At 44.5% G+C, this 26,391-nt stretch overlaps 8 protein-coding genes across 8 annotated transcripts; all 8 read right to left on the bottom strand.

Annotated features, from left to right (window-relative positions):
- Window positions 1–7,729: 7,729 nt before the first annotated feature.
- Window positions 7,730–8,992, bottom strand: N7537_005841 (S66 family peptidase; the record flags this gene model as incomplete). The annotated part of the gene is given in 3 exon segments (XM_056896898.1): window positions 7,730–7,805; window positions 7,825–8,655; window positions 8,958–8,992. The coding sequence occupies 3 exon segments, from the start codon at window positions 8,990–8,992 to the stop codon at window positions 7,730–7,732; spliced, it is 942 nt and encodes a 313-aa protein (XP_056752683.1).
- A 1,466-nt stretch (window positions 8,993–10,458) lies between these two features.
- On the bottom strand, window positions 10,459–12,873 carry hasF (Zn(II)2Cys6 domain-containing transcription factor hasF; the record flags this gene model as incomplete). The annotated part of the gene is made up of 4 exons (XM_056896897.1): window positions 10,459–10,968; window positions 11,166–11,708; window positions 11,775–12,287; window positions 12,367–12,873. The coding sequence occupies 4 exons, from the start codon at window positions 12,871–12,873 to the stop codon at window positions 10,459–10,461; spliced, it is 2,073 nt and encodes a 690-aa protein (XP_056752682.1).
- A 2,595-nt stretch (window positions 12,874–15,468) lies between these two features.
- N7537_005839 (uncharacterized protein) lies at window positions 15,469–15,963 on the bottom strand (the record flags this gene model as incomplete). The annotated part of the gene is made up of 1 exon (XM_056896896.1): window positions 15,469–15,963. The coding sequence occupies one exon, from the start codon at window positions 15,961–15,963 to the stop codon at window positions 15,469–15,471; it is 495 nt and encodes a 164-aa protein (XP_056752681.1).
- Window positions 15,964–18,041: 2,078 nt separating this feature from the next.
- hasE (7-dimethylallyltryptophan synthase hasE) lies at window positions 18,042–19,027 on the bottom strand (the record flags this gene model as incomplete). The annotated part of the gene is made up of 3 exons (XM_056896895.1): window positions 18,042–18,065; window positions 18,136–18,722; window positions 18,778–19,027. The coding sequence occupies 3 exons, from the start codon at window positions 19,025–19,027 to the stop codon at window positions 18,042–18,044; spliced, it is 861 nt and encodes a 286-aa protein (XP_056752680.1).
- Window positions 19,028–19,957: 930 nt separating this feature from the next.
- On the bottom strand, window positions 19,958–20,421 carry N7537_005837 (uncharacterized protein; the record flags this gene model as incomplete). Its single annotated transcript, XM_056896894.1, has 2 exons — window positions 19,958–20,063; window positions 20,138–20,421. 2 exons carry the CDS (start codon window positions 20,419–20,421, stop codon window positions 19,958–19,960), a joined length of 390 nt encoding a protein of 129 aa, XP_056752679.1.
- A 703-nt stretch (window positions 20,422–21,124) lies between these two features.
- Window positions 21,125–21,851, bottom strand: N7537_005836 (MARVEL domain-containing protein; the record flags this gene model as incomplete). Its single annotated transcript, XM_056896893.1, has 5 exons — window positions 21,125–21,158; window positions 21,225–21,271; window positions 21,324–21,508; window positions 21,564–21,735; window positions 21,789–21,851. 5 exons carry the CDS (start codon window positions 21,849–21,851, stop codon window positions 21,125–21,127), a joined length of 501 nt encoding a protein of 166 aa, XP_056752678.1.
- A 1,419-nt stretch (window positions 21,852–23,270) lies between these two features.
- On the bottom strand, window positions 23,271–24,180 carry N7537_005835 (uncharacterized protein; the record flags this gene model as incomplete). Its single annotated transcript, XM_056896892.1, has 2 exons — window positions 23,271–23,950; window positions 24,087–24,180. The coding sequence occupies 2 exons, from the start codon at window positions 24,178–24,180 to the stop codon at window positions 23,271–23,273; spliced, it is 774 nt and encodes a 257-aa protein (XP_056752677.1).
- Window positions 24,181–24,762: 582 nt separating this feature from the next.
- On the bottom strand, window positions 24,763–26,263 carry N7537_005834 (uncharacterized protein; the record flags this gene model as incomplete). Its single annotated transcript, XM_056896891.1, has 3 exons — window positions 24,763–24,944; window positions 24,993–25,832; window positions 25,891–26,263. 3 exons carry the CDS (start codon window positions 26,261–26,263, stop codon window positions 24,763–24,765), a joined length of 1,395 nt encoding a protein of 464 aa, XP_056752676.1.
- Window positions 26,264–26,391: the final 128 nt, after the last annotated feature.

Below are 26,391 nucleotides of genomic sequence, written 5' to 3'. Positions count from 1 at the left end.
GGAGACCCGACAAGCCAAACAGGCTCTCCGAACACGGACTCCGCGACATATACCCCGGCCTGTGAAGATAGACTTGGATGGTGGTCTCTGACGAACTGCTCATTTTCTTTGTTGATGTGAGTTACTGATTCCGAGCGCGACGCGTCTGCTGGTGAGCTGTCTCTAGATGAGAAGACTGATAGAAGAAACTTGGTGAGCGCTGAAAAAAATCGATTACCTGCAACTAAGAAGAGACGACATACTATGTACGGATCGGATTGAAGATTGCTCATTTGCGGTACCATCGGAAAGGATGTCTTGGTCCCTAGCTGGGATGGCAGAGTATGGGATTGCAAGGTATGCGAACCCCGCTGTCTCCCGGCATGGACAAATGATATCTGACAAGTTGTGGATCGAAAATGTGATTCTGCAGCGGGATCAACCAGTCGCCCCAAAAACACATATCTTTGCGCGAACCTAATTTTTGAAATTGCACCACAACGCCGAGGGCTACAGCTCTCATTTTAATTGCAAGTTAACTATAACTTCCGGCTCTATCTCCTGACCCCAATTCCGTATTGGTGAAAGGCATGGTAGCGCTAGGGAGCCAATAGCCGCCCCTTTTAGGGGGCCGCGAAAATTCTACAACTAATACTAACGAGCGTATATTAGATGCCAATTACGACGTACGCCAGCTACTAAGCCATATTAGTAGTAACAACTCTATAAAAATCCCGAGGCTAGTCCTCGAGTATCTTAAATCCATCTAGGAGCTTACCGCAGACCTAATTAAGAACCCGATCGGCCAGGACTAGAAGCAGCAATTTAAATAGCTACGCTAGGAGACTAGCTAGATTAAATAAGATATCTATACGGTAAGGATAGCTTCTTCGAATATCAATACTAGCGGATCGAATCGGATCCGTTCGTATATTAATACTATTAAAAATACGCCGCCGCCGACGTACTTTTTGTCTAGTTATAGATCGGCGTCGACTAACCCTATAACGCCCTCCGATCTTATCTAGGACCGATAGATTATTATTAAACTAGGTAATTCCGATAGTATTAAGCACTTCCGCGCCTAGACGCCTACTAAGATCACGAAGTTAGCGGAGAGAGCGCGTATAAGAGTAGTAAAAACTACATATAGGGTAATAGTAGTATCGGCTAAATTTATTATAGCGAAGCAATTAAAATCGGGGGATATCTCGCTAAGCCTTTATACTACGAAGGAAGCGGAGATCATATAATACTACCGAACTATATAGGCGAAGTATTTATAGAAGGGATCGGAAGTACGCTTACCGAGCTAGGGGGTTATTATCTATAACGTTAATATATAGTCGCTCAGAATCAATTTAGCTATAAGGCTTAGAGACCGGAAGTAGGGGATCATTAAGTAGTTACTTACTAAAAACCTATTTAATTAGGGAGACGATATAAAGATTACCTAGATCTTATAGCTAGTCCTCCTAGAAGGTAAAAAGTCAGGTTTAATAATTATTAAATTTACCTTACCGTATACTACGAACAAATCAATTAATAATAGAATACTTTAGGATTTAGAGGTACTTACCATAGTCCTATACGACTAGGCTATATATATACACTAATACCATAATTACTAGAAATATAGCTATATAGGAAATACCTATTCTAATAAAACGAAGTATATATTCTACGCTAAAAAATATTATTCTCGAGACTACTAGCGTAAAAAAGATATAACTCTTAGTAAACGAAAGTACGCTAACTATAAGGGCGTATATAATAGATAGTCGAAACAATACCCTAACTTTATTAGAGAGATCGAGAGGGTATAGGTTCTTATATAGGCGAGAGAGCGGTACTACTAGATACCGGCGTACCTTTCGATCAGAGAGGCTAAATAGGGGACGCCGGCGGCTACCACTATAGGACCTAGGAGTTTAGGAGGTAGCGGCTCTAGAACTTCTACTAAGGATAGCTCTAGGTAGGGGCGAAGGCTACTAAACCAACCCGGAGTATTAATTAAGATAATAAGCTTAGACTAACCGGCGAGTAATAGCGAAGGGCTAATAGACGATAAAGGGCTAGCATTATAGGAGGATATAATAAAGGCATTAAATAAAGCACTAAGCTTAGGCCAACCGGCGAGTAGCAAGAAAGGGCTAATATTAGAGGATACCGAGATATAGGAGGTCTAAGAACCCTAGCTAGATAATACACTACCTACCTTTATAATTAGTAGCACTAAGGCAAGTATAATTAGAGAGTCGATCCGCTAGTCGGTATAGAGGCCGGCAAAGGGAATTAATCGTTCAATCTATATACTAGTAGTAACATACTTAGAACCCGTAAGGCGTAGGGTACCTAGCCGGGCATCGACGTTATCCTCGACGACAACTAGGAGCAAGGGCCTAATTAGATCTATACTTAACATAGGTATAATATAAAAGCGAGTAAGAGGCGAAGCGTACGTTCTCGAAGACGAAGGAGTAGTACTACCAGGCATACCATTATTATCGGTACTAGCGATATCGGCCAGCAAATACCAGCCATCGATACTATCCCGTACTAACGGGAATAGACGTCTATCAATAGGTAAGGGTAAAACCACCGGTAAGAAAAACACTATCTTTAGGAACAATATAATAATATATACGCCTAGCCTATAAAGCAAGAATAAACGTATACTCGACGACTAGGTTAACCTCATAATATCGGCCCTATCCGTAAAGTTCACCAATAAGGCGGACATCTAGAAGAAGAGAAGAACCCGCTAATTCACTAAGAAGTATATCGAAACGCTAGCTATCAATAAATAATATACCATTCACTATTATTTAATATAATATATACCGATCGAGAGATATTATTATAGCGGATTTCCTAGCGAAGCTAGAGGTCTTAAAGATAGATATTATTATAGTATAAGAACCATAGGAAAACCTATATAACGATACCATATACCACCTATTAAAATAGATATATAAACTACTCTTTCCGTCTAGCGCGGAGACCGGCGGAGGGAGAGCAAGAGTATATATATATATCTCTAAGAGAATAGATACCAACTAGACGCACTATATATATAATGAATTTTACTAAGAAGTAAGATTCTAGGCCGGCCTTAGCGAGATCTACTTCTTTAATATATATAACAAGTATAGTACTACCGATATAGTAGAGTAGCTCGGCGTATTATTAGAAGGTAGGAGGTATATTATACTTACTAGCGATTTCAATCTCTACCACCCTACCTAGAGAGGTATTAAGGCTATATAAGATCTAGGCTCTAATAGACTTATTAAGCTCTATAACGATATAGATCTAGATCTATAGCTAGAACCTAGTATAATCACTAGAGATTAAAATAACGAACGAACCATAATTGATTTACTCTTTAGTATACCGGGCCTAATAGAGAGATTAGTAGTATACGAGCTAGCTCTAGATTATTACGCTAACTCTAATCATCTCCCGATTTATACGCTACTCGATATTAATACCGTACTAATTATCGAAACGAAGAGGCGGCTTTAGAAGGCTATAGATACTAAGAAATTCGATATATTTATAGCTAACAATCTCCTATATCTAACCCTACTATAATTAACAATACCCTAACAAATTAACGACGTAGTTAACCACCTAATCAATATCGTATAATAAGGGGTTTACAAATCGACGCTATAGGCTAGGCCGAGCCCTCTCGCTATTCTATCGTAGACTAAGGAATATAGAGAGGCTATTAAATACTCTCGTTATATATTTCGTTAGTATCTCGCGATATATAGTAAGGAGGACTAGGAGACGTATAAACTAGCTAAGAACTAGAAGGGGAAGATAATTAAAGCCGCTCTCCGGCGTAGCTTCTAGAACTTTATTAAAAAGGCGGTAAACTAAGGCCCCTAGGGTTTATAGAGAGTAGCTAAATAGGCTAGAAATCGGGGCTAATAGTAAGGGAGTACTATACTAGTACTAAAGATAGCTAAAGGAGGGGCTATAAAGATAGACGAAGAGAAGGTAAATCTACTCTATAAGATATTCTTCCTATAGCCACCGGAAGTAGATCTCTCCGATATACAATATAGCCACGCTAGCTATCGAGAGTAGTACTAGCTTCTACTAGTAAGTAACACTAAAGTAAGAGCTACAATCAAGAAAGTACCACCCGATAAAGTACCTAGATATAATATACTACCGAATAAACTATAGCGAGTCCTTATAAGAATAGGTTTAGAATCTAAGTTAGAAGCGAGATTTATCCTACTCCTTACTATAATCTTCGACGCCTACGTCCGAATCGGCTATAACCCCTAGCACTTCCAAACCTCCGTTATAGTAATACTATATAAAGCCGGCCCGCGAGACTACCAAGTCCCTAAATCGTACCGACTAGTTATATTACTAAATATACTTAGTAAGGTCCTTAAGGCAATTATTATAACTCGAATTATATAGCTTATAGAGGAACACAAACTACTCCTAGATACGTACCTTAAAGGACGAAAAGGGATCTCTATTAACCACGCGATATAGTTGATCCTTAGGCGAGTATACTAGGCCTAAGGGGAAGGTAAGATAGCGAGTATACTACTCCTAGATATCGCTAGAGCGTATAATATAGTCTCTTACGAGAGGTTACTATATAATATATAATAGATAGGACTTAGTACGCTTACCTCCTAGGTATAGTCATTTCTTACTAGCTAGAGTATAAGAATTAAGCTACCGAATAGCTATCTTAGCGAAGCATTTCCTATACTAATAGATATACTATAGGACTCACTAATCTTACCGATCCTATTCCTACTCTTTAATATACTACTAGTTCGCGCCTATATATTATAGGGGCTATACTATAAGGAGAGCGAGGTATATAGATAGGTTAACGATATATATATTCTAGTAGTATCAAATAGCTATAAAGAAAACATTAAGTTACTAGAGAAGGCACTATAAAGAGCGAGTACTTAGGTAAAGAAATATACCGCTAAGTTCGTACCTAATAAGTTCGAACTTATATACTTTACGAACCTACGGCTTACTACTACCACTTTCTTAGATATAATAATATCGGCCTAGGATATAATAGATATCTAGGAGATCCTAGATAACCCGGCTAGTTATAACAATATACTAGTTACTATTCTAGGAGATATACCAACTATCCTTAAACTAACCGATATAGCTAAATACCTCGATATATAGCTTAACAAGCACCTCAATTTCATAATATACCATAAGAAAATACTTATAAAGGGAGCTAGTAGTCTAGAAGTACTCCGCGGAATCTTAGGTTCTACTTAGGGGTTATTATTAATCGTAATATAGAAGGTATACTAGGTAGTTATTATTCTATAGATACTATAGGGACTATCTACGTAGTACTACCTAGCTATAAAAGCGATACTAGGTCTTAATAAGCTTATAAACGAACTTATAAAAATCTAAAAACGTATAACAATCCTAATTAGCGGTGCCTTCTAGGGAACGGTAGGGGTAGTACTCGATATAAAACTATTTATTACCCTAATTAAACTACGACTATAGTAAATCGTCGAAGAGATAGCTATACAAATCCTTACTAGCCCGCGATAGATATACCCGTAAACCATAAAAGAAGCTAGGAAACTAACGTAAAGAAGAATCGGTAGGTAGACTCTAACCAAAGCGATTACGTAAAAGAAGCTATTACGCCTATAAGAGAGAGAGAAATAGGAGGAAAAACGCGTATTCGTACTTACGCCTTAGGAGGTACGAATATCATATTTTATTAAGAACTAAGAGGTAGTATTAAAAACCTATAATAACATTTATAAAAACGTTACCTACGATAACTATAGTTATACTAGCATGATTTTCATAGACGGAAGCGGGTTTATAGGATATATTAGAGTATTAATAGCTAGATATTACCCGGAGATAACGATATAAAGATAATACCTTAGAACGGACTCTTAGTCTATAATATACGCTACCGAGCTCAGCGGTATTAAGATAGCACTTACTAAAACTAAGGAGGGTATAGACTTAAATCTTAATAATAGATAACCGACAGCTCGAGAAGTAATCATTTTCTCCGATAGCTAAGCTACTATCTAGGTAGTTCAAAACCTATAGCGACCGTCTAGCTAATACGTACTTATATATATATACGTATACGTATAAGCTATCCGGTCGCGTAACTAGGACTAGCAAAATCTAACAAATATTACTATTAGATAGATCCCTATATACGTTAGTATAGATAGCAATAAATTTACCGATAGAGAAGTAAAAAGCGTAGCGCTTCTTAGTATAGGGATAGGAGTTACGACCGGGAGCGGAACGGGTAAACTAATAATCCGCCTTACTATAGCTACTAAGAGAGCGGTACGCTAACGAATTAGAGAGCGGTAGGAGAAGTAGTAGGAGCGGGAGAGAACCTCCGCTCTAACAAAGCGCTTAGTATAGGCGCCTAATAAGAAGACACTCCGGTTATACGAAGGACTATCGAAACTATAATATACAATCTTGATTTAGATACGTATAATACGGATCGGGCTTCGATACTTCTTATTCAAAATTAAGGCAGCCGAGACAGACCGGTATAATTATAATAAAGGCTTACAAATACCGAGGTACATTCTAATATAGTATCTACGGTATATTATACTATATATAAAACTATAGGAGTAACTAGATAGAATTAGGATTAGATTCATAGATATAGACTATAACAAGATTATATCTAACCTATAGGCTATCCGCTATATAGTTAACTTTATATACCGGATAGGTCTCCTCTAGCAGTTTCAATACGTTAGAATCGAGGAGGAAAATAACGACGACGAACCGATAGGCCTTACAGCCATAGACCTAGGTATAGAAGACGATAGGCATTAGCCAATAACGACAAATAATACTATAAAACGAGAAACTTAGCCAAAGTCGACTAATATACCAATCAACTGGCCACGATACCGTCACTATTAATAGAAACTAAGGTAGGGGGGTTTACACATACAGAGAGAGAGAGAGAGAGAGAGAGAGAGAGAGAGAGTAAGAGATGGAAGGTGGGGGGTGCACCCCACGACAATCATTATATAACGATTTCTTATATATAGGATAGATGGGGTTGGATTTATGGGCTATTATAGGAATGGGCTGATTCCGCACTCACTACAATCAGCATCTATATGCTCTGGGAGAGATCCCGCTCGGCGTTTGGCTTCGAGTTCTTGCTTCAGTTGGATGAAGCGCCTGCATAGTCATACGCAACTAGTTAGACTGCAACAGGTTAATTGAACTTTGATTGATTGATTGATTGATTGATTGATTGAACCAGTCGCCCCCACTCGACCCACCGCTCTGTCAACTGGCCCTGGGACCGGAAAAACTTGCACACGGATACTTCGAGGATGGGTTTGATGGAAAATGACAAGAAGTCGGATGAGGGCTATCAAAAAGTAGACGCAAGGTAGTATTATAGGACAATGTGCTTCTTTGGGTGTGGTTTGAGCGTAGACTGAGTGCTCAATAGTTAACTAGTTAGTGCCCACCTGGGCAGGTGCGAGCAGTCTCTTAAGTAATCACTGAGCAGTCACTGAGCATTCACCTAGGCCTCACTGATTCATCACATGACTGGTCTGGGTAGACATCCACTAGGCCTGCACTCCTGGCTCCAATATCATGAACTCATCAGTATGGGAGTCCATTTGAGCGAGTGCGCCGATAGGTAAAGTCAGAAGCGGGCTTGTATGGCCAAAGTCGACGTTCATCACGATTGGCAATCCCTCGGGCTCTCGGGCAACAATGACATTAAAGATCTCCCCAATAACCCCAGCGATCTCGTCCTGCATTTGGCGATCATACTTATATCCTCTTCCGATGGCCATTCCACTGATGTCGTGCAGCGCGCCCGATAACGCAAGATCAACTAGGCTGCTGCGGAAATCGTTGACGGAATAGGGAAGGCTTATATCGTCGCCCATAGAGGACTCCAGGAATAGAATTTTCCCTTTCCAGGAACCAGGGGCGTAGTTGGTCCCCTGAAGCCGCACAACGCAGGAAACAGTACCCCCGTAGAGCTGACCAGTGGCACGACCGCTGCGAAGCCAACGCCACGACGGCGATGCAGCAACCTCACGTGGTTTCTCGGAGGCCTCTTCGCCAAAAAGAAAGTCGTTGTGTACCATCGAGTAGATAGGCGAGCGAGGTAGAGGGCCTACTGGATCCTCCGCCTTCGTCAGGACATGGAGAAAGTGATCGACGGTGAACTGCATGGGTGTCGGAAAGTCGGAGATGTCTGTCAAGATGGACGGTCCGTAGAATGTGCGCAAGCCGGTGCGAGAGTTAATCGCATAATGGAGGAAAGTGGTGTCGCTGTATCCAACAAAAATCTTAGGATGCGATTGGATTAGGGAATAGTCGAGGAATGGTAGCATCTCATTGGCATGGTCACCACCTATCGTGCAAATAATGGCGGTGATCGCGCTGTCGCGGAAAGCCGCATGAAGCTCCTCGCAGCGGGTACGGATCGACTTGGCAATACCAGCGTCTGCTGCGAGAGCTGTGTAGAATATCCGCACTTTAAAGCCTAGAGACTCGACATATGCTCTTCCACGCTCGAGGGGGCCGGGCAGGATATCATTCAGACGTGCGGAGGGACTGACGAAGGCAACTGTGTCCCCTCTCTTCAGGGCTCTGGGAATGATTGGACGCATTCTCTTTGAGTTTGGGTAGGGTAGATCTTTGGTAGGCGGAAATTTACTACAATATCTCCTCACAATGACTTTGAGTTCTGGTTTGGATTAGGTAAGTTATGATCGTAGAGGGAATGTGGAGGATAAGGAGGTCAGTCGCGGTCTTAGATGATCCATAGATTGCGAGGCCTGTCAGGCACAGCCTGAATCAGACAAGCACATCAGTTTTCCAAGAATAACGTAGCCGATCTATTAGCATTTTAGTGCTTACAACTTTTGATTGGGCTCAAGTGCCCGTCTTACGACGTCTTATCATATCCCGCAAGCAACCAACCCATATTGGTTAGTGTAGGGTCCGGCATAGCTAGCGAGCTAGCGGCGCGCCCAACTCTTTCGCCTGTTCTAGCGATACAGGTTCATTTCTAGCTTATAGTAATATAATTTTCCGTAAGTTTTGAAATAAGGCTAATATATTATTTCTATTTCTTAAAAGTGATATATAGTTTTAATAAGCCTTATCAAAAGTTATCGACAAGCGATGAAGTAAAATAAGAACGTGGTTGTTAAGATATAAATATAGAATATATCGCATTTACTATGTGTTTTGGAGATGATGGCTCGCTTGTGGTGGCGGCTCGCTTGTGAAATACGTTAATTTAGGCGTAAGTTAGGCCAAAATAAGGCATTCAGGCATTAAATTCAGGCATCCAGAATTGAGCGCTATACACCGTCGTACCTGTGGGCTCTGACCACCCAATCGCCTTGGCATAGCTTATCTGACTTAAAGCTGCCCGTATAGTGGATGATACCTTAAGGTACGGAATATCTATGGCAGCCATTTCAACCGAGATAAAAGGGCTAAAGGGGAGTAGTGTTTCTTACAGACAAACGGGGCCCACTTTTGGTATTGCCTAGCATCGGGAATAAGCACCCCCAAGCCATAATAACGGATGATGGCTGTCTACGTGACTCGTCGAGCTAAACTATATGCTCCTAAGAGATTTATAGGGTTTACTTACTCTCGGTGCCTAAGGTAGCTACTTGCTAGATGCCTTAGGACAATACTTCTTAGCACTCGGCTAAGTCATTAGTAGCGAGTGCCTATTACTAAGGGATTTTCTCTAACTAACGTATTTCACAAGCGAGCCGCCACCATAAGCGAGCTGCCATCTCCAAAACACATAGTAAATGCGACATTCTCTATATTTATATCTCAACAACCACGTTTTTGTTTTGCTTTATTACTTGTCGATAACTTTTGATAAGGCTTATTAAAACTATATATCACTTTCAAGAAATAGAAATAATATATTAGCCTTATTTCAAAACTTACGGAAAATTATATTACTATAAGCTAGAAATATATATATCTCGATAAATAAGAGCTAAACATTTCCCAAACTCTCTAAAGAGGCTAGATATCATCAAAAGGTCATTAGACTACAAGTTAAGGTGCTCATAGGCTAACGTTGTTAAGATCTCAAATTGTAATCTATCGCATTTACTATGTGTTTTGGAGATGGCGGCTCGCTTGTGAAATACGTTAGGCCAAGCCCTTGCTTAGCGCTGATATAATACATTCTATATTTAGCTAGTAATTACTACTACCCAATGAAAACCATGCGATCCTAACATAATCTCACAAGTTCTTGCTTCAGTTAGATAAAGCGCCTGTATAGTCATAAGCAACTAGTTAGACTGCAATAGGTTAATTGAATTTTGATTGATTGATTGATTGATATATATATGAAGTAAATAATCAACCAATCAACACACCGAATTCCTCAGCAAGCCCAGCAATCAATCACTGTGACAACCCAGGAAACCCCATCGGATCCAAACTGGCGAAGTCCGCAAAATCGAAGTCTTCCACATTCACCAATCCCATGAAATTCGCCGTATCAAGGCCTATCCCTGCCGGGCCCAGAGGAGCAGTAAACGATTCCATCATGGGATGATTATTCTCAGATGGACCGGTCCCAGTATGCTGGTTGTTAGCGATACCAGAACTGAGACCCTGCTGGAACCGAATCCGATTCAGCAACCAAATGATTTGGGGCCATGCACCCGTGGTATGCTGACCTCGAATCTCGTAGATGGCGTTCGCTAATTGGAGGCCTCGCTGGCGGAGATCGGCCCACTCTGGGGATTGAAAGCCAGAACTGCGGAGTTCGGACAGTATGTAGAGAATCAGGTAGAAGCCGGCGTGGGAGAGTAGATGCCATTGGAAGGGTTCGCAAGCCTTGCTAGAGGCGTTAGTACACCAGTTCTCTATGACTGTGGCGGCATCCTCGAATATGCTTGACGTTTGATACTACGTATTAGCAAAAACAGATTTACCTTCCCTTTTGGGTGAAGGGTTGAAAGGGGGGAAAGGAATGCTAACTTTCTTCTCATAGCGGGACTGATGATCTTTTCGCGATCTTGTCGAGTGATCTGAATCCAGAACATGACCCAGAATTTGGATTTCAAGTGGTTTCTCAAATCCAAGGCCATTGATTGTATACTCACCCTCTTATCGCAGTATCGAACGAGATCGTCTAGGTTCTTCTCAAACTCGCTCGCGATAGTCTCAGCAGTGTTCAACAGGCCTTGTAGCTCCGTTAATGCTTCGGCCTCGCTCATAGCACCACAGAGGCCGGAGCGCAATCGCTTTTGCGAAGCAAGTGCTACCTGAATAATACGCCCATAATACTGGACAGCGGTGATCCGTAGGAGATAGATGGTCATATCGGTGAATTTGGGGACATCCGAGAGTGCGGCCGATGGTGCTACCCCTTCAACCAGATCGACATCATCTAGGCTGACGGGTCGACACGTATCGAAGTCCGACTCATGAATCGAAGGCGCAAACCCATGATCCTCCGCCGCACGGAAATCCAAGTAACAGATCTGCGCCCACAAGCGACGACGCAGCTCCACCTGTATGACATCGATCGTCCCCAGCGGTAGAGCTAAGGGGTCCCGGTGTAGTCCATGGACCGTCGCCATTCGAATAGCCAGCCCAGTCAACGGCCATACCTTCCCCATATCATCTTCCCGATATTGCGCGGTCTTTGGAGTGTAAATCTTAATTAGCTCAATACTGAGGATTTTCTTTTCTTGCTCTCTTAAACTTACCAGGAAAATCACAAATGCTTGCAAAACTTCAAAGTTCCTAGAGGTCATAAATTTCTGCCGTTTCAGATACACCTCCGTTCCCATTCGGTATCGATTCAGGAGGTAGGACTTGTCCGTGCTAAACACGGTGGCCATATCGGTATCCCTCATACTGTTGACGGCTGCGTAGAAGATGGACATGACCAACGGCTCGAACGCGTCCATATTATTACTCAGGTGGAAATTCATACTGAGATTACTCCCCGCTATGTTAGGGGTGTGATCATTCTCAAGGGGGTAATGAGTGCGAATGAATGCGTCAAAGCGACGGGCCAGACTTGGACGATGGACAATTCGGTGAATCGGGTTGACATTGTCCAGGAAAACATTCAGGAGTAAATAGCAATCCTCTCGTGTATCGGGCCAGAAGGTACCGTTATCTATAGGTGAACCGGCGTCCCAGATGATATCTTCGAGCGCCTGTTCGGGGGAGGAATTCTGAGATTCTGCAAGAACCGATTGGATGTCTTGGAGCTAGATGAGCAGAGGACACTCGGTTAGTACCTCTCTGCATTGGCATAAGTATAAACTTTAAGTACAATAGGGAGCACACCTCCGCTGCCATCCAGGCCCAGTGTTTGCCGGAGACAAAGTGGGGGACTCCATTATCGAGAATCAGTGCATCTTCTTGCGATCGCGGCTGTGGAGGCGATGCATTGAGGGGGGTTGGCGCCGATCGTGTAGGTGCGAATGAGTCCAGCGACGAGGAACTATGCGCCGGTGCCTCATATGCTTTCGCTTGCGCCATGAGGTTACCAAGACGCTGAAGACTGGGATTGATTCGGGCTAGCGTGGATGAAGAGATCTTGGGGGCACTGCTGGATTTGGTGACCCGGCTCATCTCCGAGGCCAGCCCCGGTGACTGAGGCTTTGACACGTAAGAACAGACATAATCGCCTCGCTCGCACACCAAGCATAGCGGTTGCCGGCGGTCACATTTGACCTTGCGACTACGACACGGCAGACAAGAGGTAATGGGACGAGAAAAGCTACTCAGGGGAGACGGAATCGATTCCGCAGGATACTGTGTGGATGAGGGGTGAAAGGGGGAGGCATACATGGCGAAAGAGAAGGGGAGGAAAAGTGGGAAATGCGATGCAAACTACTCTGTACTATTAAAGCATCCGCACGCTGCTAGCGACAGCAGCTAGTGGCGGATGTTGCCATTATTGTTATTCAAATACAAAATCAAAAATGCCATTTTCATACCAAACAGGATTAGCGTAGTATATTTTACTCGCCAAAATACAAAGAACGCCAAGGCTCCTCAGTCCAGAAATTATGTAGTTAGCTATAGTTAACTAACGTACGTATTTCACTACCGAGACGCCCACCCCAAAAACACATAGTAAATGCGATATTCTATAACCTTATATCTTAATATCCGCGTTTTTTGTTTGATTTCGTTGCATATCGATAGCTATCAATAAGACTTTTAAATACTATATATCAATCTTAAGAAAATCGAAGAGGTGCATTATTATAGTATTGAAAATTACAGTGCTGAAAGCCAGGAATATATATATCGCAATCACGAAGTGTTTTTGGGTGGGCGGCTCGGTAGTGAAATACGTTAATTAACGCAACTATGTGATTCGATTCACATAGTTATATAATAGGAGAGGTTTACAGTTCAGACAGTACTCCGTACATTATCGTAATTAGAAGTTTAGGGCTAGGATACCAAGGCATCATACCGTATTTCACCGACATATTCTATTCTATAGTTATTATATCATGGTACTTTAGGCGTAGCGTGACATGGCAATTTTATATAATTTTCTTATTTCAGTATGTTGAGATACTCAAATATTAATTTGCCAAAAGGGAATACATCCTCTCTACGAAGTGCTTATTAGATATACTACTCCGTAGTGACTTTGTGTGGACTTAGGTACGTATAAAAAAAGGCTAGTACGTCAAAAGCTTTACCCGGCCCTTCGGACGGCCCAACACCCCAAAGGCGCCGAGTAGCCGTCTTACCAGCCCCCAACCGTAGTTGGGATCTGTCCCCTAATACAGATATTACCCAGAAAACAGAAACTTTGCTCTTTTACATCAACTTCCTACTCATTTTTCTACTACACCATGATGCCAAAAGAACCCTGGAGTCAGAAATTGAAAGACAATTGGCAGTTGAAGCCCACTGCACTAACCCTACGAAGACGTAACTATAGGGGCCAGGTCAAACCCCCTTGTCGGGAGATTTTGATGCCTGGATACCTGAATTAGTACTACTTTATATACCGCCCTAATATAGTGTACTGTAAATTGTTAATACGTCAACCTGCTAGATGAAGCTTTTGGACTTGCAGCCACCAGCAATAATGGAGGTACCTGAATTTTTATGGAGGTTAAAAGCTTCATTTTTTGGACTTGCAACCGCCCAAAATAAAAGAGATACTTGAATCTGTATGCATTCCAAGGGCTTTATTTTTAGAATTGTAAACGCTGTGGCCAAAAATATCCCGTAAAAGGTAATTAATTCATAGCACATGCCGGCTTATTTTTTCAACTCCTCTCCTGGTTTCTAGCCCGGGCCCACGGGATGCAATGCTCGGCCGTAAACTGGACATTCTGTTGGAAAACCCTGATGACGCATGGGGGTAATTTGATTAGGCTATTTCTTTGCTCCATATCTACACGGGGGAGGTGCAAGGTCAAGAGAAAGAAAGAGAAAGAAAGAGAAACACGATACGGAGTACTCCGTTCCTCTTTCTTTCGGGCAGAGATTTTGATGTGACGCTAAAACGAAAAGGAAATTGCCTCACCTGTTAGCGGCACATGCCGTCATTGATTGAGCGATTGGCCTAATATCGTTGGTCCACCCCGTCAATGGACTTGCTTACTCTTTCCTAAGACGTGAGCCAATAAGAATAGATTAATTTGTTGGTACCCTAAATCTAGAAATTTCAAAGTGTGGATATAATGAATCTTTGCAATCGGAATGGCCTGCGATCTGGTTAGGGCGCGATCCACGGGGGCTAGTATTTAGCTTTACGGCCCCGTAGAATGTATCCATTATGTATTACGGAGTCCGTACGATATCGATTTAGAGCCCCTTATTTCTGGTGGATTGGGAGTGTCTCAGAGAGTGTTTCGGCGGAGTCTAATGCCGCAGCCGGTGCAAATTTTCCGCAAATTTTTTTAGCTATGAACTACGACCTAAACAAGGGCTTGTAAGACGGGAACGAAGATTGAGAAGTCTCATAAGATCTTTTATATGGTATTTTTCAGAGAATAAAATAAAACAGGCTTCCAAGTTATCTTTTACTAAACATGACATCTTCTCTTTCTATCCCATCGACATCAAACTCGCATCAATCGACAATAGGTCCCTTCCTACATACAAAACCCTCAACATCTCCTCTTCACAGTGAGCTAGAACCGATAAGTTACATTGAACATCCACGGTGGTAAGCGATACCACATTGGCCTGTGTATCAAGTGTCGATGGTTCCTTTTTCTCCAGGATGCAACGCAGACCTCTCAAAAGGCCGATGCCATCCCGGACCGCCATGTGGATTAGGAATCCGTGCATTACGTGGACCTGCTTGTGAGGAATTTCATACTCGCCGCATCGAATGTCAATCCCTTTGGCGGAGGGTGGGTAACATGCTAATGGAGCTTCACGTTGTTCCAACGATGCTCTCGATTAAAACCAGCCACAGGCCAACCGGATACACCATAACATAGAGAAGAACAGTTGAGAGTAGTGCTCGCTACTCTCGCATTGCAAGGTCGCTCGGATAGTAGCCCAGGCATTGTTAATAATTTGCATTCCCCGATCGAAGCGGCCACGTTCGCAGGGATCTTGTGTCAGGCTGCTTAACTGGACTATGTTGTCTTGGAGATGGCCAACCCAAGCGCATTTCTGAGAAGCGATACTCGTCGTCTCGATAGTGATCGCCCCGGAGGCGGGAGTATCATACGGGTTTGCATTAAGTAGTGGTAGACAGTCTGGGATGAATGGGAGATCTGTGCTGGAGAGGGGAGCAAGTTGAAGAGCCTCTTCCATATGTCCCCATCCCATTACCTCGTCGGGCTGTAGCCAAATCTCTCTATTTGGTTGTAGCTCGCCTCCATCTGTGAACATGATCCACTTGCTGTCCCAGTTCAATGGCATTAGTATGTCGTCTCCGGTGCTCATATCCGATCTTGAATGCTCTCCTTCACTGGTTGCACTATATGTGCTGCTGCCGCTACTGTCCTTTGCATGTGGCTGTGAGCAAAGCTGATTGGTTTTCATCATCGCTTCCTGTCGCAGCCGCTGCGCCTTTTCGAGGGTCTTCCTGTTGCGGGACCCCTTGGGCTTGCCCGTCCGAACCACATATTCATATCGGCAGGGTATATCCAGCTCTATGCATCGGGCACATGGACTATAACCTGTACATTTGACCTAATAGTTCAGAAACGTTAGCAGTGTCGCATTTAGACTATAACCCACCCTCAGCTCACTTTTGACTGATGACAGAAGTTACAAGCTTTGCGTAACTGACTATGCGGGCGCTGTGGACTATTGAGAAGACTCGTCATGATGGTTGAAATATTGGTATAGATGAACGGATCGCAGAGTCATGCTTGTTCTTGTATCTTGTGGGTGGTTGTGTTCTATTTACAGTTTCTCACATCTGCACTTACATTAGCATCGGCCGAGTGGAAAACAAGGATACTTGAATCCCTTCGTACGAGCCGGGGGTGTTTATCCCCACTCGAATGGTCTCCCAAGTTCCCTATGATAGTGTGCTAGGTTAGCATCTATGGATATGAGCCAAACCATAGAACACCCACCAAGAGAGGCGTAATGCCAACTATCTGACTGGCGGAGAGCTTGGCGTATTTTGCAGTACCACCTATCATAGATGAAGAGTACCTACTAGCGGCTAGCCATAACCGGCCAATTATAGCCGAATGGATCAAATATTTAGCTGAGTTTGCATGTCTCTATATTATTCGTGCAGTATATTAATCAAACACTGCATATGTGCGACTGGGGTACTATGGGGCCGTAATATCTTGGTAATTCAGGCACAGACCAAGTGATTACATACTGCTTGGCAAAATGGCTGGAACATGGCCTTTGAATGCAGTTATTTCAACCAAACCCTGTGTGTTGAGATTCGGACGGCATACTCCCTCCTAAGAAGGGGTTAGTGTACGAAGACGTATGGGGGCTAAGGTCCAAAACCCCCTTTGATGCCTAAATGCCTTACTTTCGAACGGCAGAAAAGTTGAAATACCTGAATTATTATTACATATGTATTAGTAATTGACAGAAAGCTGGTATACGAACAATTTATGGTATAAATGACCAATGTTGACAACTCTTAACTAATTAAAATGACAAAACCCGCTTTTTCAACAATCTGTGCGGACAATGATGACTAACTGTAATATGTACTTTTGTATGGTATGCCTGGTACCCAATGTCACATGATGTTTCCGGTATATTACCTGGTTTCTACCATGTATTCGGACTTAGTATTCGACAGTAATCAAAGTATTCTGATTCTGCTGGTGTTTACAAGTCTAAAAATAAAGCCCTTGGACTGCATACAAAATCAGGCATCTCCATTATTGCTACGGGGCTCCGTTCATTCTCAGGCAAAAGGGTGGGCCCACGCATGTTCTGCGCGTAGCCTTATGCCAGCCCCGCTCCTAGCCTCGTAGGAGTATGTGCCTACATGTATGTACATATATACAGAGAACTATGGTTCAGGTAATACACCTAGAGTCGCGCATTAAACTGCTTGTTCAGGGAACATACGAGGAAGTGATCATTAAGCCCCGCAGATTTGAAACATTTCCAACGCCACTATAAAAGAAACCTTGCTAAAGGAGGGGTTTAAACTGACGCTGATGTCAGATTAATAGACACTGCTTGCCTAAAGATAGCGAAAAAATACCGAATACAAGCTTCCGGGGCTAGTGTAGCAAAATTGAGATTTACATGTCTAAGTAGGACGGATGACATTCAACATTAGAAGAAAACATGAGTGAGGTAAAAATAAATGAAAGCTAGCTGAAGTACATGGATCCAAGGATCTTGGGCACGTTATAACAAAAGCAGATAAAATAAACGGAAAAAAGAAAAACTGAAAAAGCACCCTTTAGACTAATCCTTACTAGTTCGCTGGTCGTGAGTAGACCCGAGGACAATAGTATACTGTCACATTTGGGCCCTTATACTGTTTGTAGGAATAAGAAATATATGTATGCGTTCCTAGCTCAGTGTCGAGCGAGTGTGAAGGACTGCGAGATTATTGATTAGCAATGGCCCCCAATAGTAAAACTATACTTAGCAGAAAACTCACAATCTAACCTGAAGGTCTTTTGGATACGAATCAGCAAGACTATCCCATCCCTGGCGACGGAAATATGTCGCTAGACCCTGTGCAACTGCCATGTCACTTTTCCCATAATGCCTAACTGGGATATACACCTGAGGCTCGGGATACGTCTTGCCCGGGCGGATTTTAATGTTGTAGAGGAAACCTGCGGTGCGGTGGGTCTTGTTTGGCAAGGGATCCTCATCCTTGTAGTCCGCAGCTATATCCAGCAAGAGAGGCCAAAGTTCACGAAGGATCTTGATACCAGCGACGGTAGCTTCGTCCTTGAGTCGACCCTCCAGGGTATAGACGTCGAGTACCTGGCGTAGGGAGGTGTGGGGTACTCGCAGGTAGAGCTTAATGCGCGAGTCCCGTGGGTCAACGCAGTCGAAGGCCACGGCTTCTGACTGCACTTCCGGGTGCGATGCCATGTACGCCTCAATCAGGCCTAGGGCTGGAGCAAGCGGGGCATCCACGCGGTCGAGCTTCAGAATAGAGTCGAAGATCAAGTGGCTTGGGGAAATACCCGTCTCGGCCGATTTGAGCAGTGGCATGATATAAGCCTGCATCGGGGCTTGGCCTGTGCGGAAACCAAAGGGAACATATTTTGAGTCTGGTGCTCATCGGATGGGAACTTGGCCAAGATGGCTGGCAGACTTTCCGGGCGACTAACAATTCTTGGGCAAAGTGCTGATACCAGACCAGGTTGACACCTAGCGGAACGTCATTCCCAAGTTTGCCCAGAAAGTCTTCGCTTGCTTGCCGGTTCGCAGGATCCCTTTCAGCCCCGGCCAGATCACAAATAGGCTCAAAGCCGAAGCGAACGGTAGCTTTGCCCGCATGGAAGTTGACACTGATCTCGAGGGGAGTGAAGTCATCGGTCATGAAAGAGTGCCAGTGGGGCCGACCATCCGGCTTGGGGGGAGTATGTATCGATAAATGAAGATCAAGTGCTGGTATTGATGAGCGATGTCATACTCGGATTTTCTCATAAGTTCCTGAATGGTTGGAGCCACCACTCCCCACCAGAAGCGCTGGTCTTCATTAGGAAACTGAAGTCCATCACTAAGAACGTGATATGGCGAGTTTTCAGAGGCCCTGTGTATCTCTTCGGCGGACACAATGGCTGCAGTCTCCTTGATGCTATGCAGTGTAAACGGTGACACCGTCTGTGGAGTGATAGACAGCATTTTGTTCTCTCGGTGGCTTTATTTACCCTTTTTAGTCGAGTCAAACTGAGGCTGATGACTGATCATGTTTTCACTTTTCTTTCTATCCTTCTGTGATATACTTGTTCAAGTATATGATTATATATACATGATTTACCCCGAAAGGCTACCAGCCGGGCCCTAGTCTCGGGGCCCGTTCAGTTAGTGAGACTTTCTCCGAAATTTTCATCCGAATCTTCAGGTCTGATCAGCTTATTGGGGGCTGTTGCCAGAAATCAGTTTGAATCCAGAACAAGGATAACTCGCTTAACAATAACGACACCAAGGAAGGCTGTGATGATCGTGTTCATCTTACGGGGTGAGGCTCTGGGCTGCCCGAGAATGAAACGCCGCGCTTTTGCGCCGATTCGAGGAGTCACTCTTATACAGAATCTCTTGTTTTCTAGCCTAAAAATTGGTGAAATTTTCGAAAGGGTATGTGAAAATTATATTTTCCACCACCACACACCAAGTCTTTCGGTCTCCTTAGTTAGCAGAATGTTGAACGAAGAGGAAATCGACCTGGTATCGCCGTTCCAGACCTGGGCTGATATACACCCAGAGTCCATTGCAATTGAAGATTGCACGCAGTCCGTCACAACCCCACCTAGAGGGCGGAATCCTCAGTGTAGGAGATCGTCACAGGGAAAGGCATACCTAAGTCCCAGAGGAATGACTGAGTCTCAAGGTTGCAGGCAACATCAGCGGGCTCCCTGTGCCGCATAAAGTCGCCAATCAGCATACTCAAAGTTTCAATGGTGTATTTAAAATGCAGGCCCAGTCAAACTCGGACATTGGGTCCTGTCCGGGGTGGTCGATCAGAACGGTGAGAAATCTAATAGGGACAACATGCAGAAGCTCACTTGTCGAGCAATCAATGGCCATCATCCGTCTGGCTCGTTTCAGCTGCTCCAATGATAGATGGAGCTGACCCACCCTGTCATTGAGTTCGTCCTCAAGCGATAATCCAATGTGCAAGATGTCGTCAATGAGGCGCTGGTAGCCGGCCTGAAACACAGTGCGTGCAATCTCAAAGAGCGGGGCTGAAGTGTTGTCTAGCATAACAGACATGGCTTATTACTGATACCACAAGTCCGAGGCTAGCGGAATATATTATAATGGGTTGTGGTAACGATGACCAGAGAAGATGAATCTCTAACTCGGAGGTTAGCAAGAGTGGATTGTCAAGAACTGTCTAGGCTGGAGGCCAATTTATGTTGTTTCTACGCTGCGCTTCCGACAACGGTGAGGTTATTATTGTTAGCGAAAAGGAAAAAAACGAATAAAAGACAAGTGGACAAAGACCAAAAGGGAGAAGCATAGAACAAGGAGATTTGGAAAATAAAGGCCTTGTTGACGGTTCTTTGTTACTCCGGCTAGGGATTTTAAACTAGACGGGGTGGGTGTAACAAAGTATTTGAGAACCGTTGAAGCAATATCGATAGATATGGTAATAACTGCGGCACAAGCTGGTGTATCCATAGACAACGATGCCCAAATGAGCTATATGTATTAGGAATAGATTTCAAAAGGACTTCGCAGCAAAATCAATAGTCAAATCGCGAACAAAGCACTAAAGATATTATTCCACCGAGGGTATCAAGGTAAGTCGTAATTCGTTGGCCTTCAAATCACGAGGCAAACACAAGAGCATCGTGAAAGGATTTATGTCACCAACACTGTGCTGAGTGCGAGGCACGATGCGTATGGGTGCATGACGAAGTATTGGTGTTAATGCCTGCTATGCAGAGGCTTGATGATTCGACGTCATTATCTAGACAGCGGAGCGACCCCAGCGGCGGCGGCGACTGTTCAGTATGTCAGTATCACTCGAGAATGACCGTATTATTCGAAGATGCGTATTGATCACTTACACTCCATCGGTGGTGTTTTGGCGAACGCGGAAGGTGAACCAGATCCCCTGGGGGCCTATTAGTAGTTATTCATGTGGATCAGGGAATCTCACCACATACCACGATAGCAGAAGTAAGCCAGATAATAGCAGAAAGGAAGCTGAAAGCCTCGGCTGCCTTCCATCGGCCACATGTCTGGTCCCCTCTAAAGTGCCAGGACCAGATGCTGCCGCAGGGCAAGCGGCGGATGGTGTCGACAAGGACACCAAAAGCAGCGAACCAAGCAAACGAAATGAGAATGTCCACTAGATTCCAGTAAGCGTTTGTCTAGATTCACGGGGTAGGATATCCAGCACGTACTAGGCCAGGAGAAGAATCCCGAAGAGAACGGGATCAACCATATGAGGCCAAGCAATATTGATAAGCCGGCAATTACTTCGGTATAGATCCATCGCGACTGGGGCCACCAGTCAACATCTGCACCACTGTGGTTAACCTCGGCAAGGTAGTGCCCGATAACACCTGCGACCACCTGGAAGAGAGTTAGATGCGATTTAACAGTTAGTGTAGATATGGGTTATTCACAGCTGCAAAGGCGATCTCCGCAACGCGGAGGATGATAGACACAAGACGTGAAATGACGGGCATTGTTGAGGTGTTGCCAAATCAATAAGCTGTTCGTTGAATAAATATGAAGAACGTTCTTGTGTACGGAGATAATGCGTTAAGCTTGTGTGAGAAGATGCAGCGTGGGATAAGAAGTATGGGCTGGGGAACACGAGAAGCTATATAACGTATCAGGTCGCACAAACAAAGAAAGTCTGAGAGGGAGCAACAGAGTGCTTTTAAAGCAAGGGACGACTATTAAAGCCCAATAAACCAGAAAAATAAATATTAATTAGCTAAGAACCCAAAACAAAGCACAACTTGCATTAAACGCGACCAATCGAGTCAGCCTAAGCCTCCTGGTGTCGTCAGATCAGTTCCGTATACAATTCTTTCCAACAAGCCGAGGTCACTATTGGTCTAAGTGTGTACTGCCCAACCGTTTTCTAGGCCTGGGTGAGTAAAAGATCGACTTTTCGTGGCGGACTGACCGCTGATGTGGACTGTGGCTGAATGCTCCTTAACGATCGGAGCAAGGAGTGGGCCTATGGGCTGTGAGGAATATGGGCGTACAGGTACTGCATAGCCCTGGAAGTATTCTGTTGCCTCCATATCGTCCCTGTCTTCCCCAGACCCGGCTTCCCCATGTTAAAAAAAAAGCCACGATGTGCTAACCTAGAATACGGGCTCTGTGCTGGATTGTGATATACTTCAGTGGCTTGCTCTTTGGGTGGCGAGTTGACTGTCGATCCCATGGACTATTGATGATAGCTCTGATTTGGTGCAGAATCGGTCTCCACTCAGGGCGATCCTTGTTGCTGTCTGACAGGTGCGTGGGTTTTCTAAACATACATTGTAGACTGCCGAGCTGCCGTGGACGGAGGAGATCCGGTTTGAAGCGAAGAGACCTTGCACACGTCTGACGACATTGACATCATCTTTAATTTGGGTCATCTGACTTGCTCCTCTCTCAGCCCTATGACGTGGGGCCCACGGAGTCTTGCTTGACAAGCTTGATTTTGTTTATTTTACTCATATCTTTATGAGGATATTGAGTTATTTCGCATTGTGTTGATTATAAAACCATTTTCACTATTACTACATAGTAGTATTTGACGTCTGACAAGTGGAGGTATAGCCGAACTAGGCAGACATAGCAAAACATCAAAATGTACAGAGTACATCCAGGAAGAACCCAGAAGCATGCGAGTGATGCAAAAGTTTTTAACTCGAGCTAATAGTGGGCCTATGATACTATGAATAGCAACGACCACAAGCACAAGTGTATATCCACTTTGGTAAAGCCAAGAGAAAGGATCAAATTCGAAATAATGCTGCCTACAACGTCCCCAAAAAAAAAAAAAAATTACATACTGATGCATAATAATGACCTCCCCTCCGCAACACCTAAATCAAAATAAAAGTATCAAATATTACAATAGTTTCGACAAGACAAGAAGTCTACGTATTCTTCCGATCCAAGTGCCATGCCATCACATCACGGAATATCCCCTTGGAACCAGTCTCGATAGTATCGCCATGGCAAGGAATCAAACGATCAAAGTCCCATTGATCAATCCTTCTCATGGACTCATCGAACGCCGCCCGATCTTGTTTGGAGAGAATATACCATGCAAACCGTCTGTGCCATGTAGCTGGCGGCTTGGTGGATAACAGCGGCATGATAAGCCTCGTAAGGAAATTAGTCTCCGTTTCGGGGGTCTTGGAATACTGCTCCTTAGAGGGCAGGTTGAAGAGCAGATCCGCCTCAATAACCGTGCCCGTGGGCTTATGTAGAAACACCAGCTCGCGCGACCCGTGGCCAGACACATACTCGCTTTCAAACTCAGCATCGAACTCCTTCGATATCGACCGCGGCAGTTTATCGTCCTTCTTGAATACATGCTCAAACGGGGTGTCCTGGAACTCCGGGTTCGATTGTCGCTTCTCATACAGACCCTCAGGCGCCAGGATCACTGCTTGTGGGTATGCGTTCTTCCACGGGGTGATATTGAGGTGGTGTTCGATATCTGGCGCCGTGATGTATTTGACGTTTCCACCGAGGGATTCGACTGTCTCGCGGACTTCGGGCGTTAGGCTAACGGGTGAGAATACTGCGAGGGAACCAGTAGCAAGCTTGACTGTCACATGCAAGGAGTGTTAGCGCAAGATCTTAAACAAGGGGCCCCCGTGGGCTTGACATGGCTCCACATCATTCTCTGTCCTCTGAGGTATTATGCGCCTGGTAGGTTTGGCTCTGTAAGGGTTGGCACTAACCCAGCGTCCCTCGTCCGCCGAACTGCAGGTGTCCAAACCGTGCGAATGGCAGACTCATGGTCACAATTTCTGGCGTCACATGGCGGATTACCATGGTCGCAGAAGGGTTGGTTGGAAAGAGCTGTGGCATTTTGACGCCTTTCCTTTTTTTTTTTTGGCTTTGTTTGTGCTTAGAGTTCTCGAGTTGCGCTCCCTGGCGTTGGACGGCTCAGTTGATGGTGTCTTGCAGGTATAGGTATATTGTAAATCTCACAGCAGCAGAGAAGAGAAAAGCTGAATTGTAAGAGGTTTAAAAAGTTCCTCGGGGAGAAAGAAAGTGGCCAGACAAGCTTATAATGACGTAGAAGCTTATCAGCCACTCCACTTTGGATCGAGCCTGGTCGGATTTATCATCGCTTGGAAAGACCTCGGTAACTACCTGATCTACTTTTATACATACATGGGTTATGTGCATTAAAAGAGACTATCCAAGTAGCTTATTGTTTGAGAATTCTTCGATTTTGTGCTTTATAAGCGTTCATACTCCAGATTATGTGCTGGATATTATAGAACGCAACTGGCATATTCACATTACGAAGCTAAATTATTAAACTGACCTAATGCAAGCCAAAAGATCAAGGGGTATATATCTTGCAAAACACATACTGACTCGTGGAATCACGTCTTCGGAAGAAGCTTAGGCATACCAACTTAGCCCAGTCTCTTGCTCTTGCTCTTCGCGGTGGGGGATGATTGAGTCTTTAATCTTGAACACATCGATAATTTCGGACCACGTATCGTGGTCCAGGCTAAAGACCGCCTGATGTTTCTGCACGCCCTTTTTTTGGGCTTCACTAGGGGCGAATGGCGCAGCCGCATCTGTCAAACTATTAGTGCTTCATCAACCAGTCATGTTGAAATACTCACGCAGGGTCGGCAAGTCGCGACTATCTGTTGATACACCCACTGTGCCGTCTCGGACGAGAAAGCTCACGTAGAACAAGTTTTCCACGCTTTGCCCGAAAGATTTCGGGTTGATACAAAAGCGAAACAAGGGAATTCCACCGTCGTCTGCCACGCTGTGCTTATCCATGACCTGTTGCACCTTCTCCGGGGTAAGATTTGCTTCGCCATGAAGCTCTGTCTCGGCAGCTTCCTGACTTTTACGCTGGTTATTGGCAAGCAGCTTGTTGATCTCGGAACAAATCTGGGTCAGATTCGTGCTGTCCTGCTGGCCAAGATCATGTTGCGCCATTTCTCGGGGCGCCACGGCTTGTGTCGGATCGATACGCTCCGCTACTCTTCGCTGTGTCTGTTGCCGCGTACGCTTCTGTACTGACAGCGGTCCCAGCAACCATCCAGAGACGGCCGGACGAGCATTGTTAGGAAAGCAGGCCGATCGGCCAAGTGTGTCCCAGTTCATCGCATCGCCGTCATCTTCATCACTAGCATCGGGATCTCTTTGGCTTCTACCAGGGCGCGCTCGGCGTCCCTGTGTCCCGTTTGTTGAAGCCGTCGCATTGTTCGGGCCGCGACGCATGAACGATACACACTTGGAGACAAACTCGTCTACATCAATACCGGCAGAGGTGTCACCGAGGGCGAGCTGGGTGGCTTTCTTGTGCGTTAAGTCGGCGGTATTGACTAGGATGCGCGAATCGAGGGTAGCATCGGCGGTCTGCTTCACCTTGGCGTAGAATTGATTTGCTTGTTCGACAATATTGAGGATACCATCATTTCCAGGCTGCATGAGCTCACCGCGCGTGTCTTTGTGAAGCTGTTAGAGCACTACATTCAAGCCTCGAGTCCAGACAAAGCAACTTACCGTTCAGTTCCCTACCCAGATCTCGAAGTCCTCTCCGTACACTTCTCCGTTCTTCGGGGTCCTGATCAGGGTCATAGTATCGTGTGTCGCTACTAGTTCGTTGAGATGATGCTTGCGACTGCGCAGATCGAGCCGACTGAGCAGACCGAGAAGATTGGGCGGATTGGGTAGGCTGGGCATTCGAGGGGCGGTCGGCTAGTCGCTGTCGTTTACTCTGTGAACGCGGTGCCATCACAGCGGTACTTCTCTTATTGATACCTTGATAGCGATTTTCTTTATCAGAAGTAAATGCGTCTGGCGATAATGTAGATGGTACTGGGCGGGGACCTGGGGTGTTTGCTTCGTCCAGGTGTGTGTGAATGAGACGTGCCATCCTCGATCAACACTCGTTAGTGCGATATGAGATGCAGGTTGTAACAAAGAAAATTCAACAAAGAAAAAAGGGGCAAAAATCGCGTACGGCTACACACAGTAGCCAAATTTAGACAAAGAGTATAACTC

Source organism: Penicillium hordei (assembly GCF_028827395.1).
Source record: "Penicillium hordei strain IBT 12815 chromosome Unknown utg000003l_segment0_segment0, whole genome shotgun sequence".
Lineage (NCBI taxonomy): Eukaryota > Fungi > Ascomycota > Eurotiomycetes > Eurotiales > Aspergillaceae > Penicillium > Penicillium hordei.
The sequence above is the reverse complement of the archived record's forward strand: the minus strand, read 5'-3'. Positions and strand labels throughout refer to the sequence as shown.